This window comes from Miscanthus floridulus, chromosome 9 (assembly GCF_019320115.1).
Source record: "Miscanthus floridulus cultivar M001 chromosome 9, ASM1932011v1, whole genome shotgun sequence".
NCBI classification, from domain to species: Eukaryota; Viridiplantae; Streptophyta; class Magnoliopsida; order Poales; family Poaceae; genus Miscanthus; species Miscanthus floridulus.
Window position 1 is genome coordinate 71,846,979 of NC_089588.1, and position 27,389 is coordinate 71,874,367.

General features: G+C 43.0%; 1 protein-coding gene across 1 annotated transcript; it reads right to left on the minus strand.

Moving 5' to 3' along the window:
* Positions 1 to 23,101: 23,101 nt before the first annotated feature.
* On the minus strand, positions 23,102 to 24,806 carry LOC136482126 (probable O-methyltransferase 2). The gene is made up of 2 exons (XM_066479371.1): positions 23,938 to 24,806; positions 23,102 to 23,807 (listed from the first exon to the last, which is right to left on the minus strand). Exons 1-2 carry the CDS (start codon positions 24,736 to 24,738, stop codon positions 23,508 to 23,510), a joined length of 1,101 nt encoding a protein of 366 aa, XP_066335468.1. The 5' UTR covers positions 24,739 to 24,806; the 3' UTR covers positions 23,102 to 23,507.
* Positions 24,807 to 27,389: the final 2,583 nt, after the last annotated feature.

Here is a 27,389-nt window from a genome sequence, read left to right on the forward strand (position 1 = left end):
AGGCCAGAGTCTATACAACCCTCAAGCCTTATCTGATCTGGGGACGCAAATGTACCTGCTAAACAAGTGGTACATGCAGGCGTCTACCAGTGGAGACTTCTGCGTTGGTGTCAGAATTAGAGACGAACATTGGTTCCGTGGCGATGATGTTATGTATGTTGACTTTGCAGAATTTCATCAACTATGCCACCTGACCTCTCTGGACAAAGTTATCATTAGCTGCTATTGCCTGTAAGTAATAATTCTTTCGATCTATTATTAAACTCATCATATGTGTGTATATGCATATAAATTATCCTAACAAGTACTATATATATGCAGATTTACAATGACAGAGCTCAGAAAGGAAGGCTGCAATGAAATTGGTTTTGTTGATCCCCATATAGTATTCAAAGACCCAATTACTCCAATGACTAATTGGAAGTCTGAGTCAGAGAGTAACCTCATGAACTTCTTAGTGAACCAACGCCACAAGAAGGATATACTCTTTCCCTATAACTTCAAGTGAGTGTTAATCATGTCGATCATAGCCTTAATGGCTTATATGTTGATTCTAGTTAATTAATGAGTGTTATGCGTTATATCCTATAAACACATGCAGCAATCACTGGATATTGATGGACATCGATCTGGTGAAAAGTCACTTGATAATCTATGACTCGATGAGAAAACCACAACAAGACTACCAAGATATGATAGATATTATCCAGAGGTAATTTCGGGATCTCTAGCAACTATATATACACACAAACATAATGATTAACTATATCTGATGACGTTGCAAATTTTTTATTGGGCAGTGTTTGGAAAACCTTTATTGAGAAGCAACACATGGAAAAATGCAAAGCGCCACTGAATGTAATCCCATTGAAAGTAAGTCCCCTGAATCGCATCATCTTTATTAATTAAACATATAGCTTTCACCGGATCACCAGATTGGATGACAAATCTTTTTCTCGTAAAGTGGTGTCTGAGGCAGGAACAGGGGAACAACTACTGTGGTTACTATGTTTGCAAGTTTATCAAGGTGCTCTCCCAAAGAACTCCTACAGAGAGACTCAAAGTACGTTAAAAATACACTATATATTCATTTAATTATTATTATTGATTGTGTTACTATGTCTTTATATATATATGTACATATATTAATTTATTTTCCTTTAATTCAAACCTGTAGACTCGATGGTTGGAGGAAAAGGTCATACGGCAAGACCAAATCAAAGCAATTCAAGAGTCTATAGCCGGATTTTTTAATGAGCAGGTCATCGATTCCAAGGGCGAGTTCTACTTCGACCCAACACTGCCATTGAAGCCAAGCTAGAGGATGAGAAGAAACTTGTTATGTCACAACAACTATAATGCAATCTTTTGTAATATATGCACATGAAATAATATAATGTAAAATACACATATGCATGCATGCATGTAAATATATATATGATGCATGCATGCATATATATATATATATATATATATATATATATATATATATATATATATATATATATATATATATATATATATATATATTTCTATGCTTGAATTGTGTGATTTAATACGTTCATTGTGCTTGAACCGAAACATACTATATGCGCGTATAAATGTATAATTAGCAGCGTACAATACGACTTCAAAAGCCTATTTTGAAAAGAAAACAAAAAAATGAAAAGAAAAGAAAAAAGAAAAAAACCTTTAGTCCCGGTTCGTATTACCAACCGGGACTAAAGGTGCCGGCCATCGTGGCATGTCAGGAGGCACCTTTAGTCCCGGTTGGTGTTACCCACCGGGACTAAAGGTCCTCCTTTAGTCCCGGTTCCTGACCCGGGACTAAAGGACCCCCCCTTTAGTCCCGGATGCTTGCTCCCGGGTGGGGAACCGGGACTAGAGGGGGTTCCCCACCGGGAGTAAAGCTCGGTTCTCTACTAGTGTATACTAACTCTCCAGATGTGTGGCAAGAAATACCTGAAATAAATACCTTTCAACACAACCTTTCGGCCAAGTCAAAAGAAACCGGGTGATTCAGATGGTACTTTTGAGATAAAAGAAAAGTTATGAAGTTTTAAAAACCAGTGCCTAAGACAATTAATTGGGGAATCTACCTTACGAATATTGTTATAGTGCTATTTGAATTGCAATTTTGAACTATTAAATGGTTGTTTAGTACCATCACTACTATAAAAAGAATTTTTAGAAATGCCTCATTTTTTTCAATAGGGGAGGCTCAATCTAAAACCGACTCTGGAACTAGTTCTCGGAACGAACCGCATCTAGAAATGCATTTGTAGGGATGACTGTCATTTCCAGCCGCCTCTACAAATGCCTCCATTTTAGATGTGACTCTAGATCCAGCCGTCCTATAAATGGATTTTTAGAGGCGGCTGGATCTAGAGCCGCCTATAAAAATGGACGACGCATAGTAAAATTCATGTTTTTTAAACGAAGTCGCATGAAGACAAACTTTATATCAAACCTAGTAAGGAAATCTACTTAAGTGGTAAGGAAAGTGAAAGTGCCCATGCTCATGTACCTATGCCGCGTGTTTCACATGGTCATACACAACCAACCAAGCCAAGAAACGTACTACACATCTAGCAAGAAAATTAAAAGCCCAGCTGCTTGCATTGGACGGCATGGAGCTGTGTCTTCATACACTCATACTAAAATGGGAGCGGAAATCCAGTAGTCATCCAGAAAAAAATATGCATCTCTAACTTCTCAGGTGTCTGCAAGATAGTGACTTAGTTTCATATACTATCTCCCCAGATGTGGCAAGAAATACTACAAATAAATATCTTTAAACGCAACCTTTAGGTCAAGTCAGAAGAAACCGGGTGCTTCAGATTTTTGGATGGTACTTGCACTGTGCCAAAACTGCACAAAGAACAATTCTGAAGTTTTAAAAACCAATGCCTAAGACAATTAATTGAGAAATCTGCTGTACGAATGTTGTTATAAAATGCCTAAGATATTTTTTTGAATTGCAATTTTGAACTATAAAATGCTTGTATAGTACAATAAAGACAGTTGGTTTATTTCTTTAACATGTAATGGTATGCGTGAGTAATTGAGCAAAAAGCAAAGTGAAATGGTACTTTGGTTTGTTTTTGCATAATGGCACAATGGTGGTAGCAACATGTATAGGGTTATTTTTGGTTTTCATTTGTGACAATTTCTAAGCCTTCCAAGGCTCCAAGTGAACATGATGATTACTTCATTATGATACTAGATGTACCATGGGAGTATATTACATAAATTCTGTAGTGGGGTAAGTTATATTGTCTGGGCTAGATGCCAAATAATGGCACTAATCATGCTTTAGTTGGCCAATTAATCAATGGTTTCTCTTTCAATAATTCATTGGCATTTTGTGTACATATATATTTCGAACGAAAGGCACAAGACAGTGCCGGTTTCTATTTTAAAAGAAGAGGAGTTACAAGGTTTGTTAATCTTAAAAGATTAGAAACCAGTCAAGCCAAAAAAAAATGGTGAAAAACTACTCTCTGCCAAGGAGAGGTGCAAGGCACCTCGCACCCGCCATTGGCATTGTATATATGAGTTTATTGCAACTTGGGCACACGATAAGTGCTATATAACTATACCCACTTAGGATCAAGGCATCCGAAGAGTAGAACATCTGCACCATTTTCCTTTGGTTCAAGCATCATATAGACACTAGCGGAAATAGCAGATTTGCCAAGTGCCAATTTGCCAAGTGCCAAAAGATTTGCCGAGTGCATTTTATCGGGCACTCGGCAAAAAAGCTATTTGCCGAGTGCTTCAGAAACCACACTTGGTAAAATAATGGCACTCGGCATACCAATATCTTTGCCGAGTGCTGAAAAAAGAACACTCGGCAAACTAGAAAAAAACACTCGACAAAACAGAAACACTCGGCAAAAAACCGCCACATAGACATCCGTCAGTTAGTGTGCCGGCCGTTAAGAGTTCGCCGAGTGTCCGTTAGTGGCACTCGGCAAAGAAGTAAGTTTGCCGAGTGTTTTTCTTTAGCACTCGGCAAAGAAATAATTTTGCCGAGTGTTTTTGTTTTGACACTCGGCAAATAAATAATTTTTTTCTCTTCTGATCTTAAAACTTTTTCTACTATCCACATACAACATGTGGTACTCCATGTTAAGATTTAATATATTTCTGGATCTGTTTGCTATATTTAATTAATTAATTGCATTTCAAGGAATTTTTTGGTATAAGTCAAATTTGAACTGCAAGTGATTCAAATAATAGAATAAAATGAGTATAAAAATGATATTCATGTTATTTAGTCCGGTGTGAGGCCTTATCCAGGAAATGAAAAGAAATTTTGAACATCTTGTTCAGGAAACATGACCACGAACGTGTGGCCGAATGGTTTTTAAATTCTAAAAAAACAAACGAAGTATGGAAATCATGAGATTTGTTAAGATCTCATGATATCATACGTGGAGGCCATGGTAAAAAATTGAGAAGGTTTCGCACAATCTGTCACGTACGATATTTACAAACCAAAGTATCTCAGAAGAAGCGTTAAGAAGGATTCGGTAAGATTTGCAGTCAAAGTGACGGTCGAATCGGGGTTTGGCTTCAAAACTTTTTGTATAGGCAATAGAGAACATAGATTGATTCATGTGTAATTTTGGTAATTTTTTGGATCTGTTTGTTAATTTTAATTTATTAAGTGCAATTATAGAATTTTAATTGATATAAATTGAATTTGAGCGATAAACTGCATAAAATAATAAGTTTTTTTTCACTTCTGACCTTGAAACTTTTTCTACTGTCCACATACAACATGTGGTACTCCATGTTAAGATTTGGTATATTTCTGAATCTGTTTGTTATATTGAATTAATTTATTGCATTTCAAGGAATTTTTTGGTATAAATCAAATTTGAACCGCAAGCGATTCAAATAATAGAACAAAATGAGTATAAAAATGATATTCATGTTATTGAGTCCCATGTGAGGCCTTACCCAGGAAATGAAAAGAAGGAAGGTTTGTGCGTGCCCGAGATTTGGCACTCGGCAAACCAGCCAGGTTTGCCGAGTGTCCGGGAGTTGACACTCGGCAAAGGAGGCAGGTTTGCCGAGTGTCGGGTCTGGAACACTCGGCAAATGCGCCGTGACCGTCTCGGCACCGTCACGTTACTTTTTTTCGCCAAACATCGGTTTCAGCTCTCGGCAAAGTATTTGCAGAGTGCCCAATAGAAAACACTCGGCAAAGAGACGTTTGTCGGCACTTTAGATGTCGTGTGTTGTTTGTCGAGTGTTACACTCGTCAAAGCCCACTACTACAAAAAAACATTTCTAGGGGCGGCTGGTAACCCTTTGTAGGGGCGGTTTGCCCAGCCACCCCTACGCAAGGGTCTCTACAAATCATGCATTTGTAGGGGCGGTTCCCAGGCTGCCCCTACAAATCGATTTGTAGGGGCGGCTGGAAACATCAGCCGCCTCTACAAATAGGTATTTGTAGGGGCGGTTCAATCTAGAACCGCCCCTATAGTACATTTTCCCACAAAAAAATTCAAATTTACAATTCAAAATCGCGTTGCCGAACGTCCCACGACCGACGTTCCGAACCGCATTCGCGTTGCCGAACGCCCCGCGACCAACATTCCAAACCGCGTTCGCATTGCCGAACGCTCCGTGACCAACGTTCTAGAGACATGTGCTCGCTAAAAGGCCCTTGCTCCTTATGAGGCAGAGAAGGTTGTGGCATCTTAGGCACATGCTCGCTAGGAGGTGGGGAAGACTGTGGCATAGGCTGTGGCATCTCATGCACATGCTCCCTAGGAGGTGGGAAAGAATGTGGCATCTCAGGCACGTGGTCATGAGATGGTGAAAGTATCTCCCCCTCCTCAAGAAGTCCCTCCAAATACTAAACAGGTGGCGAAGAAGCAGTCAATACAATGTCCCGTTTGTGCCAGAGGATGAACTGGTTCATTACTTCTCCAAGTAACCCTAGTCCCTCGAGAGTTGGGTAGTCTATCTTCCACTGCATGAACTCAGGCTTCATGGTATGCACCTTGACCCTAGTGTAGTCCGACGGGATCTTATTATTGTGATGCAAGCCACCAAAAGGATGTGCCACACCCTTTGCCACCTCCATCATAATGTTCTGCCTACCGATGAGAACCACCAAGGTGCAACTAGTTGGTTCCCATATGCGATAGATGGGGTTGTGGCTGCAGTGTAACCTTGGCTGCTAGGGACATCCGGAGGGCTGCCAACTAATGCCAGTTCTCCTGGTGGTGCCATTTCTATCCTTGGCTCTGTAGACAATCCTTGCTCCTCCAGCGCCTTCGCAACTAGAGGCTTCACGGTGGGCTCAAGATTAGACTCTCGGTCTCTGCCATATTTCTTATACATGTGTTGGTCCTCTTCGAATCCATGCTTCCTGGTCATTCTTTTCCCTAGCCCCCTGGTGCAGCCTATGTGCCTGGGGTTTCCCAAGGCAAGGCTAAGCTCGTCCCTCTCTCTGGAAGGCTTAAATGAGCCCTTCTCTTTATCTTCAGCATATTTTAGTATCTTTGATACTGCCTATTCCGTTTGTGGGCTATTAAACTTAAGCCCACTGGATGCTTCAGTACGAGTCTCCTCCCAAGGATCTAGTTCCTTGAGCATACCTTAAACCCACTCAAGTCGAATGACCCAGATGCGGCGGCCTCTTCCTCCATCTTCCTAAACTGCTCTTCCTTGCCATAGTAGCCATCAGGACCCAGATGATAGTGGTGTTGGTTCTTCTTCGCTAGCTCGGTGTTACGGGCACTGAGGGCCAATGCTTATGGTGAAGTTTTCTAAGCCATAAGGTCCGCCCATTGACTAGGAGTTATGTGGCCGAACTCGTTGAGGGAGTTAACCCCTTTTGGATGTAGTTCTTGTTGAGGTCTGACTTCCAACATCGGAATGACTCTCCTATTATCTTTAGAGCTTGACGTTTTACCAGTTGATGGCTTTCCTCCGGAAACCAGAAATTGACCATCAGGAACTTCTCCCATATATATCGCTTTGTCTCCTCTAGTACTTTTTTATAGCTGATGACAGTTGGGTTCAACTAATCTCTTACTAGGGCCCCGATCACATTACAGAATCATCCTCTAAGTTGCTTCGGCTGATGGATGTCCCCTGCTGACATGACCTCTGTGATCACATAGCATGGCTTAGGGTTGTGGAGCAGAGGCAGCAATGTCCAACTCTGTGGCTGTTGCCTCTTATATCCCTTTATCTGCTATGTCTTGTCCGACAAGATGTCGTGGATGTCGATGTCGTCTTTTTTGAGTTTTGGGAGGGGCCTATATATACAGGAGGTCAAAGTGTTAGTAATTGTAACATGATCAAAGCATTAGCAAAATTTGCAAACTAAGGCTTTATCCCTACCTCCTCGTTCGGGTCAAAATCCTTGTCCATCTCCTCCTCCATTGGCTTCCGTCTGGCTTCGCGTGGGAAAGGATCCTTGGGACTTTCACATGCCTCTTCTTCATCCTCATCATCGTTGTCTTCATCATCATCATCATCATCATCATCTTTGTCATCACCTCCAACAGCCTCTCCTGCTGTTCCCTCTTCTCCCTCTTCATCGTCGAACTGATCCTGAGCAAGCATCTCTGCTAGACCCTTGTCTAGCTCATCGTTGAACTGTTCCTAAGTAATGTGCTCTAGTTCTGATTCTTCAAAGATTGGTCCATGCTCAGGGCTTAGAGTTACACTGTCTCTTGTCCGTGACATTTCATGTTTTGTTCTAATAGAAGCAAAAAAGTTGACTTTAGATACGCGAGAAGGTCAATTTCAAATTTTAGAAAATACTTGACTGTCATTTTGTATCACTACACCCTTTTGTATCATCGAGCCATAAATTAGTCCAATAAAACAGCAATAGATCAAAAAACGAGTGGTAGTAGTGGTAGATGCCTCAGAAACATGTCAATCATCATTTGATCATGAACTTGGAGCATCATGGCATCATAAAAGAGAAGATCGTGAAGGTAATGTAGGGACGGCTGGTAATGATTCCAAGTTCCTCACAAGTTCTTGATCATCAGCTCATCATATTCTAGATAGTTTTTGGAGTTGGACAATTTCATCATTGGTAAAATAGAGGAGAGGAGAGTTGGCCAAAAAAGGAGTTGCTCACTGTGTTTATATATGCTCACTGTATTTTTAGCAGGCAACAGCTGCTGTCATATATCACAAAACAAGTAGTAATAGTAGTAATAGTGGTAGAGGCCTTAGAAACATGTCAATCATCATTTGATCAAGAACTTGGAGCATAAAGGTACCATAAACACAATGAGCATATATAAAAACAGTGAGCATATAGAAAAAGACAGTAGGAGTGGCTGGTAATGATGCCAAGTTCCTCACAAGTTCATGATCATCAACACATATTCCAGATAGTTTCTGGAGTTAGACAATTTCATCATTGGCCAAAGAGAGGAGAGGAGATGAGAGTTTCCAAAAAAATCAGCTGGTGGTTGCCAAAAAAAATAGCACAGTGAGTAGTAGTAGAAGTAGTGGAAGTAGGAGTAGTAGGAGAGAAGAGGAGAGGAGAGTAGTAGTGGAAGTAGGAGTAGTAGGAGAGAAGAGGAGAGTAGTAGAAGTTGTAGAAGTAGAGGAGAGGAGGCTCTACAAAGCAATTGTTGTTTGTCAAAAGGCGCATATATAAGCACAGTGGGCATATACAATCATAGTGAGCATATATAAAAATAGTGTGCATATCTAAAGACAGTGAGCATATATAAACATAGTGAGCATGTCTAAAGATAGTGAGCATGTCTAAAAATAGTGTGCATATCTAAAGACAATGTGCATATCTAAAGACAGTGAACATATATAAACATAGTGAGCATGTCTAAACACAGTGAGCTTGTATAAAAAACTATGAGCATATCTAAAGACAAACAACATATATAAAAACAGTGTGCATGTCTAAAGATAGTGAGCATATATAAGCATAGTGAGCATGTTTAAAGACAATGAGCATGTCTAAAAATAGTGTGCATATCTAAATACAGTGAACATATATAAACACAGTGAGCATGTCTAAAGACAGTGAGCATGTATAAAAATAGTGAGCATATCTAAAGACAATGAGCGTATCTAAAGACAGTGAGAATATATAAGCACAGTGAGGATATATAAATAGAGTGAGCATGTCTAAAGATAGTGAGCATGTCTAAAAATAGTGTGTATATCTAAAGACAGTGAGCATATATAAATACAGTGAGCATGTATAAAAATAGTGAACATATCTAAAGACAGTGAACATATCTAAAGACAGTGTGTATATCTAAAGACAGTGAGCATATATAAGCACAGTGAGCATATATAAACATAGTGAGCATGTCCAAAGACAGAGAGCATGTATAAAAATAGTGTGCATATCTAAAGACAGAGAGCATATATAAATACAGTGAGCATGTCTAAAGACAGTGAGCATGTATAAAAACAGTGAGCATATCTTAAGAGAGTGAGCATATCTAAAGACAGTGCCCAATAAAAATAATTCCTAGCATCCAATGGCTATCAGCTCCATTTCACAATGCTCAATTTCACTCTTAATCACAAAGCTTAATTCCATATTCACATCAGCAAGCACGACATGAACTCAGTGGAGCAGAAATAGAGAAGGGGTTCAAAGGATACCTACAGAAGACCTAGCCAAAGAAAGGGGTGGTGGAGCGCGCGCAAGCCTAATGCACGGCCACCAGGGCAAGCCTGCTGGGGGAGGGGGCATAGATGTCGGAGGACATGACACTAGTGCAGGCCCGCCGGGGTAGTGCGCGCAGACACTAGAGCCACCAGGGAGGGAGTGCGGACATCGGTCGAGGTCGGAGATGGGTGGGGAGGCACGGTGTTGGTCGTCGAGGTCGCCAGCGAAAACCCTTGCCTTCGTGTTGGCACGGGGAATGGCAACGTGCATGGCACGAAGGCGGAGGGGGGGGGTTGGAGGCGGACCGGGGGAGGTAGGGCATGACGCGACGGAGGTAGGGCATGGCGGGTACAAAGGCGGCGATGGCGACAGGTCGGCCGGCCGGGGGCTTTAAAACCCTAGCTGTCGTGGAAATGTGGCGGCGTCTAGCGGCCTAGGGGTGTCGAGCTGTGGCCCTTGGGTGCAGAGAGGGCGAGGTAGCAGCGGCGGGGGGCATGGGGGGAAATAGGGCAGCCTGACAGTGTTGGGAGGAAGAAGAGAGCGCCCGGGCTTATATACCTAGGTCGATTTGTCGGGGCGGCTTAAAACATCAGCCGCCCCTACAAATATATTTCCATTTATATGAATTCTTAAATCTATATTTTATATATATAATTGTTTGGATTACTCTATATATGTAAATATATATATATATATATATATATTAAAACCAATTGCTAATATGTATATATATAATTCTATTTTTCTTCTCAAAAAACGTATTTAAAAATTTGAATAATGGAATTTCAAAATTTCCAATATAATTTTAGGACACTAAATGACCTCAAATAAAAATGTTGTAAACACTAAAGTTGTATAACTCATCAAGATGTATAACTTTTATTTTGGTCATCTTTTCATGTAACAAAGTTTTGACAATTCAAATTTTAAATTTCAAAAAATTACAAATGTTATGTGAGATTCACAAATTTTGGTCATCAAAATGTTTTAAATTTGATAAAGTGATAGCAAATATTATTCACAAATTGACATATAACTCATCTAGTTTCATAAACTTTATGTGAGATTCATGAATTTGTGACCAATGTTTGCTAACACTTTATCAAATGAAGAATTGACCAAAATAAAAGTTGTAGATCTTGATGAGTTCTACAACTTTTATATTGATGACTTTTTCAGCTGAGATCGTTTAGTGTTTCAAAATATGGTTTCAAGTTGTAGTTTTTTAAAATTCAAAATTTGAATTGTTCAAACAAAGTCACATGAAAAGATGAACAAACTAATAGTAGTAAGAACACAACAAATGGTTAGAGCATGATTTTAAAAAAAATTAGGAAAAAAAACATCCCATTTGGAGTTAGTATGAGGGAGAAAGACTGGTCGCAAGTTTTAGCCAATGATTAAAAAGAGGAATCATAATGGGATGTTTTTTTCCTAAATTTTTTTAAAATCATGCTCTATCAAATTGTTAAAGGAGAAAGACTGCCATCTATGTGTCCGGGTAAAAAACTCTTTGGCCACCCGCACCAATTTTTAAATGCCGCTACAACCAAAACCTGCGATTTTGGATTATGTAGGACATCCTATGTACGAAGCCAATATATCACCGAGTAGATAACATATAAAGAAAAAAAATTGGTATCTTTTTCAATAATTGGGTCATTCCTATGTAACCAAACACTAGTACAGAAATGACTTTTGGTTCACACTTTTAGTCTCGGTTGTGTTGGGATCCAGGACTAATGTGAGCATTAATCTCGGGTCTAACTTTTACAGGCACTAAAGGCCCATTTATCGCGGTTGGTAACATCAACCGGGACTAAAGGTTCCACCTTTTAGTCCTGGTTGGTGTCACAAACCCGGATTAAAGGTCTCCCACTCGAGACTAAAGGTCCCCCATGGGTGAATTCAAAAGGAGAGCTATGCGCGAGGCAAGGGGTCTTGGGTTCGAATCTTATGCACTGCAAGAGCGGTCTTCTAGGATTTAAACTATTTTTTTAGTTATGAGGATGGGCTTTAGTCCCGGTTGCGTGACCCGGGACTAAAGGTCTCGGTCTTTAGTCCCGGATTCACAATCCCAGTTGGGAAACCAGGACTAAAACCAGTTCCCAACCGGGATTGAAGCTCACCTATGTACTATTGAAAGCGACCAACATGTAGCTGTTATTCCTACCAAAGCTTACAATTTTAGTTCTTTACTAAGACCATAGAACCAAGACCCAAACATGCTTGATACACTATATGGCTGATACAAGCCTAATGCTATCTGAATAATAGATGAGACAACAAGAGTGAAATGGCACTCAAAGAACATCTGCTTATTTGTCTCATTTTTGTGAATCAAATAATAGATGCACTGATCCACCGATGCACTCAAATAACAGATGAGGTGCTGAAGTTTCAAGAATCATAAATAATATGGGCTAAGCAAGAAGAGGAGAGAAGAAAATAAAGGCAAGCTGAGACTCATGCACTGATTCAATGTTTGATGTCCATGATTCTAGGAAGTCAAGCAACAGGGTAAGGTTGTCTTGGGGTTACCAGCTGCCAGACCTATGCTAGTGGATGTTTCTTTTGATGGTAGATGCATTTTTGCAAGTGGTCTTTTGGGTTAATGGACTTTGAATGTTTCTGGAGTGGTCTGTGAACTAATGCAATGTTGGTCTTATGTCCTACATGGGGTCTATGCACCGAGAAACCTAGCACGGTCTGTGAACTGATGTCCTAACGTGGTCTGTGGTCTGAACTGATGTCCTAGCATGTGGTCCAGCAAATGTATGGCGCAAGATACAGGACCCTTCTTTTGAATGTCATGGTAAGTTAAACGTGACGGGATTTTGAGTGTCTATGACAAAAGAGGAACATCATGTATCACAATATTTCTTGTAGTGAGGCTCCGAACACATGGTTGATATGCACCCATGTGGTTCAGTTTGTGATGAGTGATTGTCAACATGAGTAGCGCTTGGGGTTGAGTTGTTGAACCAACTGAGGTGTGAGTTTGGGTCAACATGTCTCTTGTCTTGTGGTGCGCAGGTGTGTGGAGCTCAGAGTTGGTGGTCAACGACGAAGGTGAAAGTCAAGCAGGTTTGTGCCGGTATATTGGGAGCGGTGAAGGATGAATGTCGAGGCTTGGACCGAGGGACTAGAGAAGCTAGGTGACTGACTGTAGGTGGCTGACACCTAGGGTCATCAACAAGTGCAAGAGTATATGAGGTGTTGTAGGGTCGAGATGGCAGACTAGAGGGGGTGAATTGTTCTTTCTAAAAATAATTGCGCCGGCTAACCGAAATAAATGCGAAATTAACACTATCGGTCTAGCCAAGACTACTCTCCTCTATCTAAGTTCTCAAGCACCTTAAAAGATCCTAATTAGGCAACAAATGTGCTGGGCTAGCTAGAGCTCACTTAAATAATTCTAGTAGCAGGGTCACACAAACCTATGCAACTAGTACTTTGGCAACCGAGGGAACTCCTACACAAACTAGTAAGCAAAAGCACAAAGCTCCTAAGCTCACTAGCAATGCTCACTAACAAGGCTACACAAGCTAAATTAGGGAGCTCAAATTACTTAGCTACACAAACTAAGCAATGTGACTAACAAGGCTACTCAAGCCATTTACTCATGCAAGAGAGATACCTCTATGCTACACAAGCAAGAAAGTAACTAGCAAACTACACAAGCTAACTAATTACAAGAGCAACTACACAAACACAAAAAATATGAAAGTAAATACAAGTCTATATATGGGGATCGCTAGGGCGCTGTAAGAACCTACCTGAAGTGAGGGTAGCTCAATGACACGCACAACTAGAGTTGCTCTTCGTGGCTCCTACGGGGTGAGCACAATACCCCTCACAATCTCTTCTCCGGAGCACCGCACAAAAGCTTCTTGCGTGCTTAAACGGAGACCACCACCAAGCCATCTAGGAGGTGGCAACCTCCAAAAGTAATAAGCACTACTGGCTTACAACTCGATCACCTAGTGCCACTCGATGCACTCTCACAATGCAAACGCACTAGAATCACACTCACACTCAATCGGATGATCTCTATCAAGCATATGTGAGTTAGAGGGATCCCAAGCACACCTATAGCAGCCACCAAGGCTTAAGGGTGCTCATCAACTAGCCCAAGGCTGAGCTCCACCTCTATTTATAGCCCCCAAGCCAAATGGAGCCATTGGAGCCAAGGAGTTGCTCTCTACGCGGTCACCGGACAGGTCAGTGTAGGCACAGGACATAGGGTGGTGGTGCCCAATGGTCGAATTGCAATGGCTAGTTGGCTATCAGAGGGCATCAGATAGGGTAGTGGGGCACCGCCCTAGGCATAGTGGTGCCACGACGGTGACCAAAACTAGTTTTCACCAGTCTCTGAAAAAATAGGGAGGTGGCACCGGACAGGGGGTGGCGGCGCCCATTTTCTCGAAATCCCAAAATAACTAGTCTCTGGAGAATTGGGGCGGTGCCTCGGCGGTGGCACCGGATAGGTGAGGGCGGTGCACCACCCCTAGGTTGGTGCACACTGGACACGGCGGTGCCAGGCATGTAGCCACTCGTTCTTTTCACCCCATGCGGTGTGTGCCCTTTCACTTGGTCAACAAAGCAAGCATGCAGCCACACACTCCCTCTCTTTGGCTTAGAGTGCATGCAATGCTTGTCTATATTTACCCTTCTCAAAGTGCATGCAATGAAAGAGAAGCCGATCGCACATAAGGCATCCTCTCTTTCTTTGCAATGCAAGTGTGCTCTCCTCACATTAGCACATTTTTCTTCTTCATTTTCAACATCTTTGCAAATGTGCTAACACCACCAAGTGTTCACCATCTTGTGCATGTGGGTTAGCCTTTTCACAAATATTTTGTCAAAGGATTTTTATCTCTTTTCACCACGCCACTCGATCCTAGCAGTGATGCAAAGTTAGATTACTCGAGTGGCACTAGATGACCGATATGCAAATAAGTTTGCCCCTCTTGATAGTACGGCCATCTATCCTAAACCCAGTCACAAACTTCTCTACACACCTATGACCGGTGAAATAAAATGCCCTATAGGTTATAACTTTGCCTTGCGCATTCCATTCTATCTTCTGCAATATTGATGCAACACATGCAACAACCTTGATCAATAAATGATATGATCCACTTCATATCATCATGTGACCTTGTTGGTTCATCGATCTTGACCTCACTTATTTTTCACCATTGCCTTCGTCCATCGATGCCAAGTCTTGCTCAAGCTTCACCGCCATGCGATACATCGCTCCAAAGCCTCCAAATTGCCCTTCACTCTTGCAACCAGTCCATCAAGCCAAGTCTTGTCTTGATCTTCTCCACCTTAGTCACATGACTCAATGTCATGTCTCATATGCAATGAGCTCCTTCATCACATGTATGAGCCTTGCAACAAATCCAAGCCATCTTCACCATCATGGCATGTGTTGCTCACACAAGTGTACCTCTGGACTAATCACCTATGTATCTCACATTTAAACACATTAGTCCATGTAGGTTGTCACTCAATTACTAAAACAAAACTAGGGACCTTTTAGGAGTGGACCGTCTGGACCAAGGGACTAGAGAAGCTAGGTGACTGACGGCGGTCCACTACTGGATTCAGGTTCTTTGTCGAGTGCCTGAGGTACTCGGCAAAGAACACACGGCAAAAAATTGAATGGCAAAGCCCTCTTTGCCGAGTGTCTTTTATTGGGTACTCGGCAAAGGCTTTGCCGAGAGCCCCGGGGGCACTCGGCAAAGAAAAGCGACCGTCACAGCGCTGGCCCCGTTGACGGTCGCTTTGCCGAGTGCCAACCCTGCAGGCACTTGGCAAAGATTTTTTATTTTTTAAAAAAAAAAATCTTTGTCGAGTGCCCTCTATCCGGCCCTTGGCAAAGATGTTTTATTTTTTTTCTAAAAATTCTTTGCCAAGTCCCCCTGGCCGGCGCTTGGCAAAGTTTGAATTTTTTTTAAAAAAAAATTCTTTGCCGAGTGCCCTCTGGCCGGCACTCGGCAAAGCTGGAAAAATGGTTTTCTGAGCGCCCATTTTTCTAGCTTTGCCGAGTGCTGTGATCATGGCACTCGGCAAAGCTGGAAAAATGGTTTTCTGAGCGCCCATTTTTCTAGCTTTGCCGAGTGCTGTGATCATGGCACTCGGCAACGGGGTCCTTTGCCGAGTGCAACACTCGGCAAAGTGACCCAAAACAGCAATTTTTATTTTTTTTTACATTCCATCATGACAAATAAATTCATACAAATATATCACATATATATCTCATCCACCACATATATATCTCATTCATCACATATATATCTCATCCATCACATATATATCTCATCCATCCACACATCCATCCGTACATATCACATCCATCACAATATATATCACATATATAATAATAAGTGCTCAAGTCTATCCAAATAAATCCACAAGTCCAGCACAAGTCCATCAAAGTCCACAAGTGCATCACAAGTATATCACAAGTCCATCACCAAGTGAACAACAAATGAAAAAAATACAACGTGCACTCATCTCGGCCACTGTGACTGTGGTGAAGGCCCAGCTCCATCATTCGGAGGTGCATGAGGTGGATTATTCGAACCACCGTCAGATAGAGACTGCACAAAGGAGAAAAGATTGCATGCGAGACAAGATTATTTGAATAGCTATTCTAGGAAGGTAGAGGCCATACAAGCAAAGCACAAGCGAAAGTAAAAAACTTTCATACTCACAGGAGTAGCTGTAGCTACAGGACGTAGAGGCGGAGGTGGAACCAACAGCCTAGCTGGCAGAGAGAAGCCCACATGTTGCCCAAGCCCTTGTAGGAACTCCATAATGTCCATTAGCCTCTGCGCCTGGGCCTACCGCTCGACCCGCTCGGCCTCCAGCTGGGCCACCATCCTCTGCTGCCTAGCCTCTAGCTCCTGATGTTGCCTCATTTCTTGTTCTAGCCAGGCCTGCATTATTTCACTCTAATGTTTCAGTAATGCAAAGCTAATTAAGGTGTGTAAAGATCAATGTATAACAAGTAAAACAGGAATAACCTCGAGTGCGTCGACCCGGTGCTGTGCAGCGGTCGGCTGTGTGCGAATGGCCGGGCTCTCGCTCGTGCTCCGTGCTCGGATCTAGGAGAGAGAGGGAGTAGAGGTCGTGTCGATGACGCCGTCGCCAAGCCAGAACCGCCCATCCTTCTTGCCTTGCCTCGCCCTCATGACGGCCTCTCCATCGAAGTCCTGGGTGCTCGGATCGTGGTCTGGCCCATGGAGCGACCTCGCCACCTTAGTGTACTCACTGATGAGGGAGTGGACGCTCGGGTTCGTGTATGCCTCGGGTGGGTCCTCTAGGTAGAAGGAGACGTCGGACGTCGCCTTGCCCTTATGGGCCATACACCATGCCTGGAAGTCCGAGCAAGCCTGGCCACTATGTGACGCCGACTGCGAGAAAGACAGCACGATGATTAGAAATCAGGTAGAACTGAGCATCACAATAAATAAATGAATTTGCGTACCCATGCTTGTTTGTATCTGGCGAGGCTGTGGCTGTCTTGATGGTGTGCTGGACCTTGCATCTGCAAACGATGGTCCTGGGCATCCCTGTACATCTTGAGGTACTCCTCCATGAACCACCTCTCCACCATCATCACCCAGCACTCGGGATACGCTTGGCACTACCAGGGAATTATCTACATGTCATCAAGTATTGGACATATAAGAAGATCAAATTAAACCAAATTAATCTCAAAACAAATCAATATTGATGTTCTTCATTTACCTCAAGGTACCGCTCCCAGGTCAGCTACATCTCTCTTGCGTCTTTCTTAGTTTTCCTCTCTCCAAGTTTTGACCCGTAGTAGGTTACGATGGCCTGGTAGTCACCTGCTCTGCCCTGCCCTCAAATCCCTCCTCGCATCTGTAATAAGTCTACATACAAAAGCGATGTATCCATTCATTATTTCAAGAAAAGTCTAATGAATTCGACATATTGAGCAATGTTGTGCGAGGGAGACTTACCCAAAACTCCGTCTTCACCCGCGCCGCCTTGTTGGGGTACTCCACATCGAGGGCGACGGCATAGTGGTCAAACGAGTAGGCCGGCTCCGTCTTCGATGCGTACGTGACAATGCCGGGGAAGTGTTGCCTACATAGAAGACCCAGGATGCCGTTGACTAGCCGTGCGCTACCACCCGACACAACCACCCAGTTCCTGCACAAGTGATTAAGAAAAAATATTAGTTTTTTCCATCATATCATATGAAGTAGTGGTGATAACATATAAAGTTACTTACTTTTGCCATTCAGGGCGAATCACTGGGCGTTGGTGAGGAAGCGGAACCTGTGGGAGGCTTGCGGGACCTCGCAAGTAGACACTCAAAGAGGAGTCGGAGGAAGCGAAACCCGTGCCGGCCGCCTCCCACTCGTCGTCCTCGTGCGGCCCCTCCTCCTCGTACGTCTGCCGAACTAGCTCCTCGTCCGACTCGTCCATGGGCGCCACCTCCTCCTCCAGCTCCTCCTCACGCGGTGTGGGAGGAGATGGCCCCCTCTTGCGGCTGGTGGTCCTCCTCCTCATCCTATCCGATCCCTCCGCCGCCCCCTCCGCCTCCTCCTACAGCCGGCGTGGTCCTTGGTAAATCAAGTTCACGGACCTATGACGGTCGCCCGCCATCTTTGTTCAATCACCTACAATAAAAAAGAAAAATGTAGAGATGTCCTGGTTTGTAAGCAGCATACGTGACAACATGTAGAGATGTCCTGATTTGTAAGCATCGTAGACACGGTCGCCCGCCATCTTTGTGACACATGTAGAGATGTCCTAGTTTGTAAGCATCGTACATGACAACGTGCACGAAATCTTCTGAAATTTTTATCATAGCCTCCACATATGATATCACGATATCTCAACAAGTTTCATGAGTTTTGGACTTCGTTTGTTTTTTATAGAATTTAAAAACACTTCGCACGCAAGTTCGCGGTCATGTTTCATGAACAAGATGTCCGAAATTTTGGGTCCGTTCCTAGATACGGCCTCACACTACACTCTGTAACATGACTATCATTTTTTGAATCATTAAATTCCATTATTCGTACCATGTGCAGTTCAAATTTATATTTTTCGAAAAAATTCAAGTAAACGAAATAAAGTAACTAAATATATCAAAGGCCACAAAAAATCGCCAAATTCTAATAATGAGTTCCTGGTACTTTAAAAGGGCTGCACAAAAAATTTGGAGGCCAAAAACAAAAAAAAACTTGCTGAGCGCTGGGACATGGCACTCGGCAAAGGGGGTCTTTGCCGAGTGCCAAGAATAAGGGTGGGGCTGATTGGGAACATGGTTATATACCTAGTACCAAGCATGGTTGTATATAAACTGTGTGGGTATATGTTCAGTAGAAAGTCGGAGCCTAGAGCTGATATGTCATGAAGGTAGACATGGGTTTTGTATTGAAGCTGAATGGCTGCCTGGATGTCATGAATCGAAATGGAGGCTGCCTCATGTGTGACACGTGTAGAGATGTCCTGGTTTGTAAGTATCATATATGACAACGTGTACGAAATCTTCTAAAATTTTTATCATAGCCTCCACATACGATATCACGACATCTCAACAAGTTTCATGATTTTCGGACTTCGTTTGCTTTTTATAGAATTTAAAAACACTTCGCACGCAAGTTCGCGGTCATGTTTCGTGAACAAGATGTCCGAAATTTTGGGTCCGTTCCTGGATACAGCCTCACACTACACTTAGTAACATGACTATCATTTTTTGAATCATTAAATTCCATTATTCGTACCACATGCAGTTCAAATTTATATTTTTTGAAAAAATTCAAGTAAACGAAATAAAGTAACTAAATATATCAAAAAGCCACAAAAAATCCTCAAATTCTAACGAGGAGTTCCTGGTACTTTAAAAGGGCTGCACAAAAAATTTGGAGGCCAAAAACAAAAAAAAACTTTGCCGAGCACCGGGCATGGCACTCGGCAAAGGGGGTCTTTGCCGAGTGCCAAGAATAATGTGCTCGACAAAGAGAATTTTTGAATTTTTTTAGAAATTTCCTCTTTGGCGAGTGCCTTCACAGAGGCACTCGGCAAAGGTATTTCAAAAAAAATGTAATTTTTTTAATTCCTCCCTTTGCTGAGTGCCGAAGCTGTTAGGAACTCGGCAAAGACATTTCAAAAAAAATTTAATCTTTGCCGAGCGCCGTGTCAGAGGCACTCGACAAAGTATTTTCCAAAAAAAAACTTTGCCGAGTGCCTAACAGCAGGCACTCGGCAAAGAAGGACGTGATCGAACACCGTTACGCGGGGCAGCCTATGCCGAGTACCGCGCTTTTGCCGAGTGCCCTTTTTTGCCGAGTGCCCGGCACTCGGCAAAGAATTCTTTGCCGAGTGCAATTCTTTGCCGAGTGCGGCACTCGGCAAAGAAGGTCTTTGCCGAGTGCGGTAGTCAGCAAAGAAGGTCTTTACCGAGTGCCCGATTTTTGACACTTGGTAAAGCAGTTTGCACTCGGCAAAGGCCATGTTTCCAGTAGTGGTCGGGCAAGTCAAGCGGAGGCGCTGGAGGACTTGACGGTCGGGCGGTCGAGAGGATGACTGTTACACGTGTCGAGTTCATGGGTTGAGCATATGGAGTATGCTGCCCCCGTGTGGTTTGGTGGTTTGGGCCTCAAAATCACCGGTGGATGGTTTTCGGGTTTGGGCCTCAAAACTCGGATCCGTGGTGGGAATCGGAGGCGGCATGTGGCATCATCACGAGGCTTGCATCCAGGCAAAGCTAACTGATGAAGGGCACGTGACCGTCGAATCAGCAGATCTCTGAGTTGGACAATAAATACCCCTTGGGTTAGGTGGTTTGTTTTAATTACATAGGGGCATATTGAGAATGTGTAATAGCCTCTATAAATAAGAGGAGAGCTGCCCCAATCAGTCTTATCTCTTCAGCACTTCATTAGTTTTTCTCTCTCTAGTCTACTATTGAGGTCCATATGCCATCTCCATTTGTGTAATCAGATCTTGTAAGCATTAAAGGGAATGGAGGCCCTTACCTCCTCTTGTCCTCTAGGCTTTAGGATCTGAGTCTTGCTTCTAAGATTTTCCTTTTTGGTGTTCTTTCTCTCCTAGTTTTCCCGTTCTCCTGTTTTGCTTCTATCTTTCGTTTGAGTTGTTTTGGGGTGGTTCCAATTGATCGGAGATGGGCAAGGACATGCATTGATCTCATTCACCAAGTGAATTCATCTAAATCCACACAAGCTCATCGATCGGGATGAATTTTGTTTTTGGGAGAAAAAACTGTGTTTTTGCGTGAGATCTAAAATTCCCGTTGATGGGCTAAGTTTTGGACGATGATCTCTTAGAGATAGCTCGCCATCTTCCTTGTGACCATCTGATTCAAATCTTGTGTAAGTTGGTTTTGATTTGGCCAAAAATCGTTCAAATTTGGATCTCAGGCTGCTGTTTTCAAGGGCACTGGTCATCTCTCGAGGGCACCGGTTTTTGCACCAGACATGACGGTGCGTGCACTACCGGAGACCGGCTCTTTGCCGAGTACCAAGTGGATTGCCGAGTGTTTTTTTGGGCACTCGGCAAAGAAGCTTCTTTGCCGAGTGTTTTTTTACTCGGCAAAGAAGCTCTTTGCCGAGTGTTTTTTTGTTGACACTAGGCAAAGAAAATTTCAAAGCATATTTTGAAGCAGTAAATTAATTCAAATAAAAAAGTTTTCAACTACAAGGTTGTATAACTCATCAAGATGTACAATGTTTGTTTTGGTCTTTTCTTCATATGACAAAGTGAAAGTAAATTTGTTCACAAATCTAACATATCTCTCTTGTAGTTAATGAAACTACAAGAGAAATATATAAGATTTGTGAACAATGTTAGAACGACCATGTCAGATGAACAGATGATCAAACAACCAAAATAAACTTTGTAGATCTCAAAAAGTTATGAAACTTTGTAATTGACAACTTTTTGATTTGAAATCGTCTTGTCATGCAAAACTGTGTTTAAATTTCAAAATTTTAAAATTCAAACTTTTCAAACAACCTCGGATGGAAAACACAACCAAAATAAACTCTGTAGATCTTGAAAAGTTATGAAACATTGTAGTTGGCAACTTTTTGATTTGAAATCATCTTGTCATGCAAAACTGCGTTTGAATTTTAAAATTTTGAAATTCAAATTTTATAAACGACCTCGGATGGAAAAACTTCCTAAACTAAAAGTGTAGATCTCGAAAAGTTACGAAACTTTGTAGTTACAACTTTTTTATTTGAATTCGTTTAGGGCCTCAAACAAGCAATTTACATTCGGTTTAGTATAATATGTGGGAAACCAAAACGGAATCTAGACATAGGTGGCAGTGTGGTGCAGTGGTTAGAGGAGGGGACGCACAAGGGAGAGGTCGCCGGCCTCGTAGCCGCGAATTTTACGCGAGAAAATGCCGGAGATGGGCGGGCGCTGGCCGGTGGGGAGCTCCACCGATTAAAAAAATTCCTATTTTTTCGGGTTTTTTCGGTTCCAACTTTGCCGAGTGTCGGGCACTCGGCAAAGGCTTTGCCGAGTGCCCGACAAAAGACACTCGGCAAAGACGCCTTTGCCGGCCCATTTTTTGCCAAGTGGCATTCGCCGAGTGCAGCACTCGGCAAAGCCTTTGCCGAGTGTAAATTGGGCTTTACCAAGTGCCGCTAGCACTCGGCAAAGCCACTGAGTCCGGTAGTGGTGTTTATTCTTCTCGGGGGTCTCTTGTTCAGCACCTGTGTAACCAGTGTGCACCGGTTCAGTGCACTGGTTACGGCACCGGTGGTGTCTAGTGGTGTGCAGTCCCTCGCCCGAGGCTTTTGCTCTCCCGTCGCACTGTGGTGACCGGTGTGCACCAGTTACGGCACACCGGACTCGATGTCATAGAGCTTCGCTCTCACTCGTTTCAGCCGAGGGGCACCGGTGCTGCCGAGGAAGCTAGGGTCTCACTTGCTCTTTGTTCTTTCGTGTCGTGTTCCTCTCCGGTCTGCTCCGCCCTGATTCTTGAGTGTTGCTTGGTCCATCCTACTACAAGTTAGCTTGCGTGGATATGGCTTTGCTTGTGCTTTGCTTTTGGGATTGAATTTGGGACAACAACTATGTTTCGAAAGAAAAATTTAGGCTTCCATTCACCCTCCTTCGATCGCCGTTCTCAGTCCTTCAAAGGCTAAATGACATGAATTAGAATAGAGTAGTCCCCCGTCCCAAAATAATTCGTTTTTTAGAGTTAAACTTTTTTATATTTGACCAAATATATATGAAAAAATACTATAATTTTTCTTATGTGCAATTAGAGTCATCAGGTTGGATTAATAGTGAAATATATTTTTATAACAAACATGTTAGAAAATATAAATGTCGATAATATATTTTGTATAAATCGAGTAAAACTAAAAAAAATATCTTCTTGAAAACTGGATGTGAAATTAATTATGACGAAGGGAGTAGTACATAATAAAAACAGCTGAGACTCTCCTGGTTTTTTATTGATATGTATTTGGTGTTGGTACAATATAGTTGCGCCTGCTTTCCAAGGTACATACAGGGGCTAATGGAGAGGCTCACTTGCACGTGGCCGATAATTCAAGACCAATTACAAGATAGTATATCCAACTCCTGGACGGTGGGTATATATTAATATGATACACGCAGCAACTCATGATGTGCCTAGATAGCCCTCCAAATGAAAGTTAAACAGATCGTGGAGCAACCAAGCTTGTCACAGCTAGCTGCTCTATCTTCCATGAAACGATCATTCAGAAAACTATGACACACTCCCTTTATTTTTGTATTATAGATTTCTTCACACCAAACCACAATATAAAGATGCGCCGATCGATGATAATGAGTCTTACGGATAGAGCTCCAGAACACCACGAGCTCCAAAGTTCTTGAGCACCTTATAGTCACTGAACCCTGCTTTCAGGATGAGGTCACGCCAGTCATTCAAGTCCCTCTGCCGGCCTCCTTTCATTAGCATCATGCAGACGTCCATTAGGAGTTGAGTTTCAAACATTACTGGTCCTAAGGCAGGGTCAAGAATAATGTCTCCGATGACAACCTTCCCTCCCTCTTCCCGTGAAGATATTGCCTTCTTGCAATTGGCAAGGATCTTCACGCAGTCCTCATCACTCCAGTGGTGCAGCACCATCTTCCACGGAAATTCAAGTCTCAATGATATTAATATCGAGCTCACAAAAATTGTACAAGAAGTTAAGTTCATCAAGTAGAGTACATCATACATAAGATATACCATGCAACATAAATGTGAATTGTTATACCTTAAGTATCACCATTTGAGCAGGTGGGATGGACTTGAACATGTCACCTCCAACATAATTGACGACACCATCAGCCGGTCTCTTGCGAATCTCCTGTGGAAGATCTAGCACAGTGACCTTGATCTGTGGGAAGGCCTTGGCGATGGCCTTCCCTGTCGTGCCATCCCCATGGTAACAGCAATCAGTCACCGACTTTACACCCTGGAAAATGAACTGGTAGTCCCGCACGCCAATGTTGGTTGCAAAGTTGTCGTGGACCAACAAACCCAGTATTGACATCTTGTGGAACTCGGGATCCTTGTGCTGCATGCTCTCCTCGAACAGCGATGCTCCGTGCTTGTGATCGAAAGGAGGTGTCTTGGCTTCCTTCTTGAACCAGTCAGCTAGGTCCATTGCCAAATCAATGTAGTGTGTTGATGTCACCGTCAGCAGGAAAGGTGCATGGTCCATGTGGTTACTATCGGCAGCAATGCCGTCCACCAAGAGGTATGACAGTGGTGTGAGGGAGTAGACAGCCTCATCAGTGGACTCAACCACGGCGAAGACGCCTGACGAGGCCAGCAGCCTCATGAGGCGGCCAAGGAAAGGTAGCTTAGCCTGGGGGAGTGACAGTGCGGCGATCAGGTCGGCAAGCGAGGCAGCACCGCCGAGTCGGTAGATGGCAGTGGGTATGCCGAGCTCAGCAGCGCACTTGAGCGCCATGGATTTGAGGTAGCACAGGCTGTTTCGCCATAGATTGGCCTGTGCCTGCATCAGCTCAGCATCGGTGGGGACTACAATGGATGAGGCCTGAGCTGCCATTATTGTATGTTGCTCAATGGATCCTTTTTGTGTTGTTTTCTGTGCTCTGGTTACATGCCTGGGTCGTGCATTCTTGGCTTGGGTTAATATAGTGTGTTTCTTACCTACTTTTTTTTTAGAAGATGTTCATGATTGTGGCCTTAGCTAGCTATCCTCCGTCCCCATGGACCACGAGAGGAGAGAGACGGTTCTATATGGACGGATCTCGATTCAGAAATCTAAGTCGTAAGGAAAGTGATAGTGCTCATGCTCATGTATCTACGCCCGTGTTTCACATGGACATAGACACAACCAACCAGGCCAAGAAACGTACTACATCTAGTACGAAATTGAAAGCCCAGCTGCTTGCATTGGACGGCATGGAGCCGTGTCATTCACTCATACTAAAATGGGAGCAGATATCCAGTAGTCATCCAGAAAAAAAAAATGCATCTCTCACTCTCTCAGGTGTCTGCAAGATAGTGACTAACTTTAATATACTAACTCTCCAGATGTGTGGCAAGAAATACCTGAAATAAATACCTTTCAACACAACCTTTCGGCCAAGTCAAAAGAAACCTGGTGATTCAGATGGTACTTTTGAGATAAAAGAAAAGTTATGAAGTTTTAAAAACCAATGCCTAAGACAATTAATTGGGGAATCTACTTTACGAATATTGTTATAGTGCTATTTGAATTGCAATTTTGAACTATTAAATGGTTGTTTAGTACAATCACTACTATAAAAAGAATTTTTAGAAATGCCTCATTTTTTTCAATAGGGGAGGCTCAATCTAAAACCGTCTCTGGAACTAGTTCTCGGAACGAACCGCATCTAGAAATGCATTTGTAGGAATGGCTGTCATTTCCAGCCGCCTAAGATCCAATAATGGTCACTAGTAGAGAACAGACCTTTGATCCTCGGCCAAAATGGGCTCTAGTCCCGGAATTTTTTGCGCCCGGGACTAGAGATACCTTTAGTCCCGGTTGGTGGCTCCAACCGGGACTAAAGGTCCCTGCCCAACGGCTACTGCGCCAGACAGAGGTGGCAGGGACCATTAGTCCCGGTTGGAGCCACCAACCGAGACTAAAGGTATACTTTTACTCCTGGTTGGTGGCTCCAACCAGGAGTAAAGGTCTACTCCCGGGCCGTGGCTGCGCCCGGGGTTGGAAAGTTACCTTTAGTCCCGGTTGGAGCCACCAACCGGGACTAAAGGTCCCTCCTTTATATCCCGGCCGTCTCCTTCCTCCCCGAGCCCGAGCTCAGCATATTTTGAAGCTCACTGTAGTAGTGTTCTTGCTTCCTCCCTCCCTCCGTTGTTCCTCTATCCATTCTTCGATTCCTCCGTCGATTTCTTCGATTTCTCCGTCGATTCTTGAGTTGTAAAGGTTACCAATCTCATACTCACATTTTTCACCATTGTCTTATCTCATTTTGTTCACTATATATATATATGATTCTTTATTGTGGTTTTTTTCATTTGTAAGCAATTTGAGCTCAAAATCACTTCAAGCTTGCATATTTACATGAAAGAAGGTTAAAGTAGCTAGTTGAACTTGCGGACCGTGTTCATCTCGGCGACCATGTTCTCTGCCGAGCGGTAACGGACGTCAAGGAGGAGCTTTGATTCTACGAGGGAGAGCAGCAACGGTCGTGGAAGACCGTGTTCCCTTCCTCGTAGAATCGGAGCTCTTCCGTGGCAAGTATGGTGCCGTCCGGTGGAGAAATGCTCGCCGAGATGATCACGTAAGCAAGTTCAACTAGTACGGATGGTTATTTATTCACATGTCCCGATATCGTCGCAGTAGTCTGTCAATCACCGTACTTTTTATTTTAACTTTTTATGAAATGAAAAACTTAGAAAATAGTTAGAAAATTATAGAAAATCCATACTAGTTGGACTTGCGAACCGTGTTCAGCTCGGCGAGCATGTTCTCTGTCGAGCGGTAACGGACATCAAGAAGGAGCTTTGATTCTACGAGGGAGAGCGACAACGGTCGTGGAAGACCGTGTTCCCTTCCTCGTAGAATCGGAGCTCTTCCTTGATCAAGTACGGTGCCATCCGGTGGAGAAATGCTCGCCGAGATGATCACGTAAGCAAGTTCAACTAGTACGGATGGTTATTTATTCACATGTCCCGATATCGTCGCAGTAGTCTGTGAATCACCGTACTTTTTATTTTAACTTTTTATGAAATAAAAAACTTAGAAAATAGTTAGAAAATTATAGAAAATCCGTACTAGTTGAACTTGCGGACCGTGTTCAGCTCAGCGAGCATGTTCTCTGTCGAGCGGTAACGGACATCAAGGAGGAGCTTTGATTCTACGAGGGAGAGCGACAACGGTCGTGGAAGACCGTGTTCCCTTCCTCATAGAATCGGAGCTCTTCCTTGACCAAGTACGGTGCCGTCCGGTGGAGAAATGCTCGCTGAGATGATCACGTAAGCAAGTTCAACTAGTACGGATGGTTATTTATTCACATGTCCCGATATTGTCGCAGTAGTCTGTCAATCACCGTACTTTTTATTTTAATTTTTTCTGAAATAAAAAACTTAGAAAATAGTTAGAAAATTATAGAAAATCCGTACTAGTTGAACTAGCGGATCGTGTTTATTTCGGCGAGCATGTTCTTTGCCGGGCAGTAACGGACGTCAAGGAGGAGCTTTGATTCT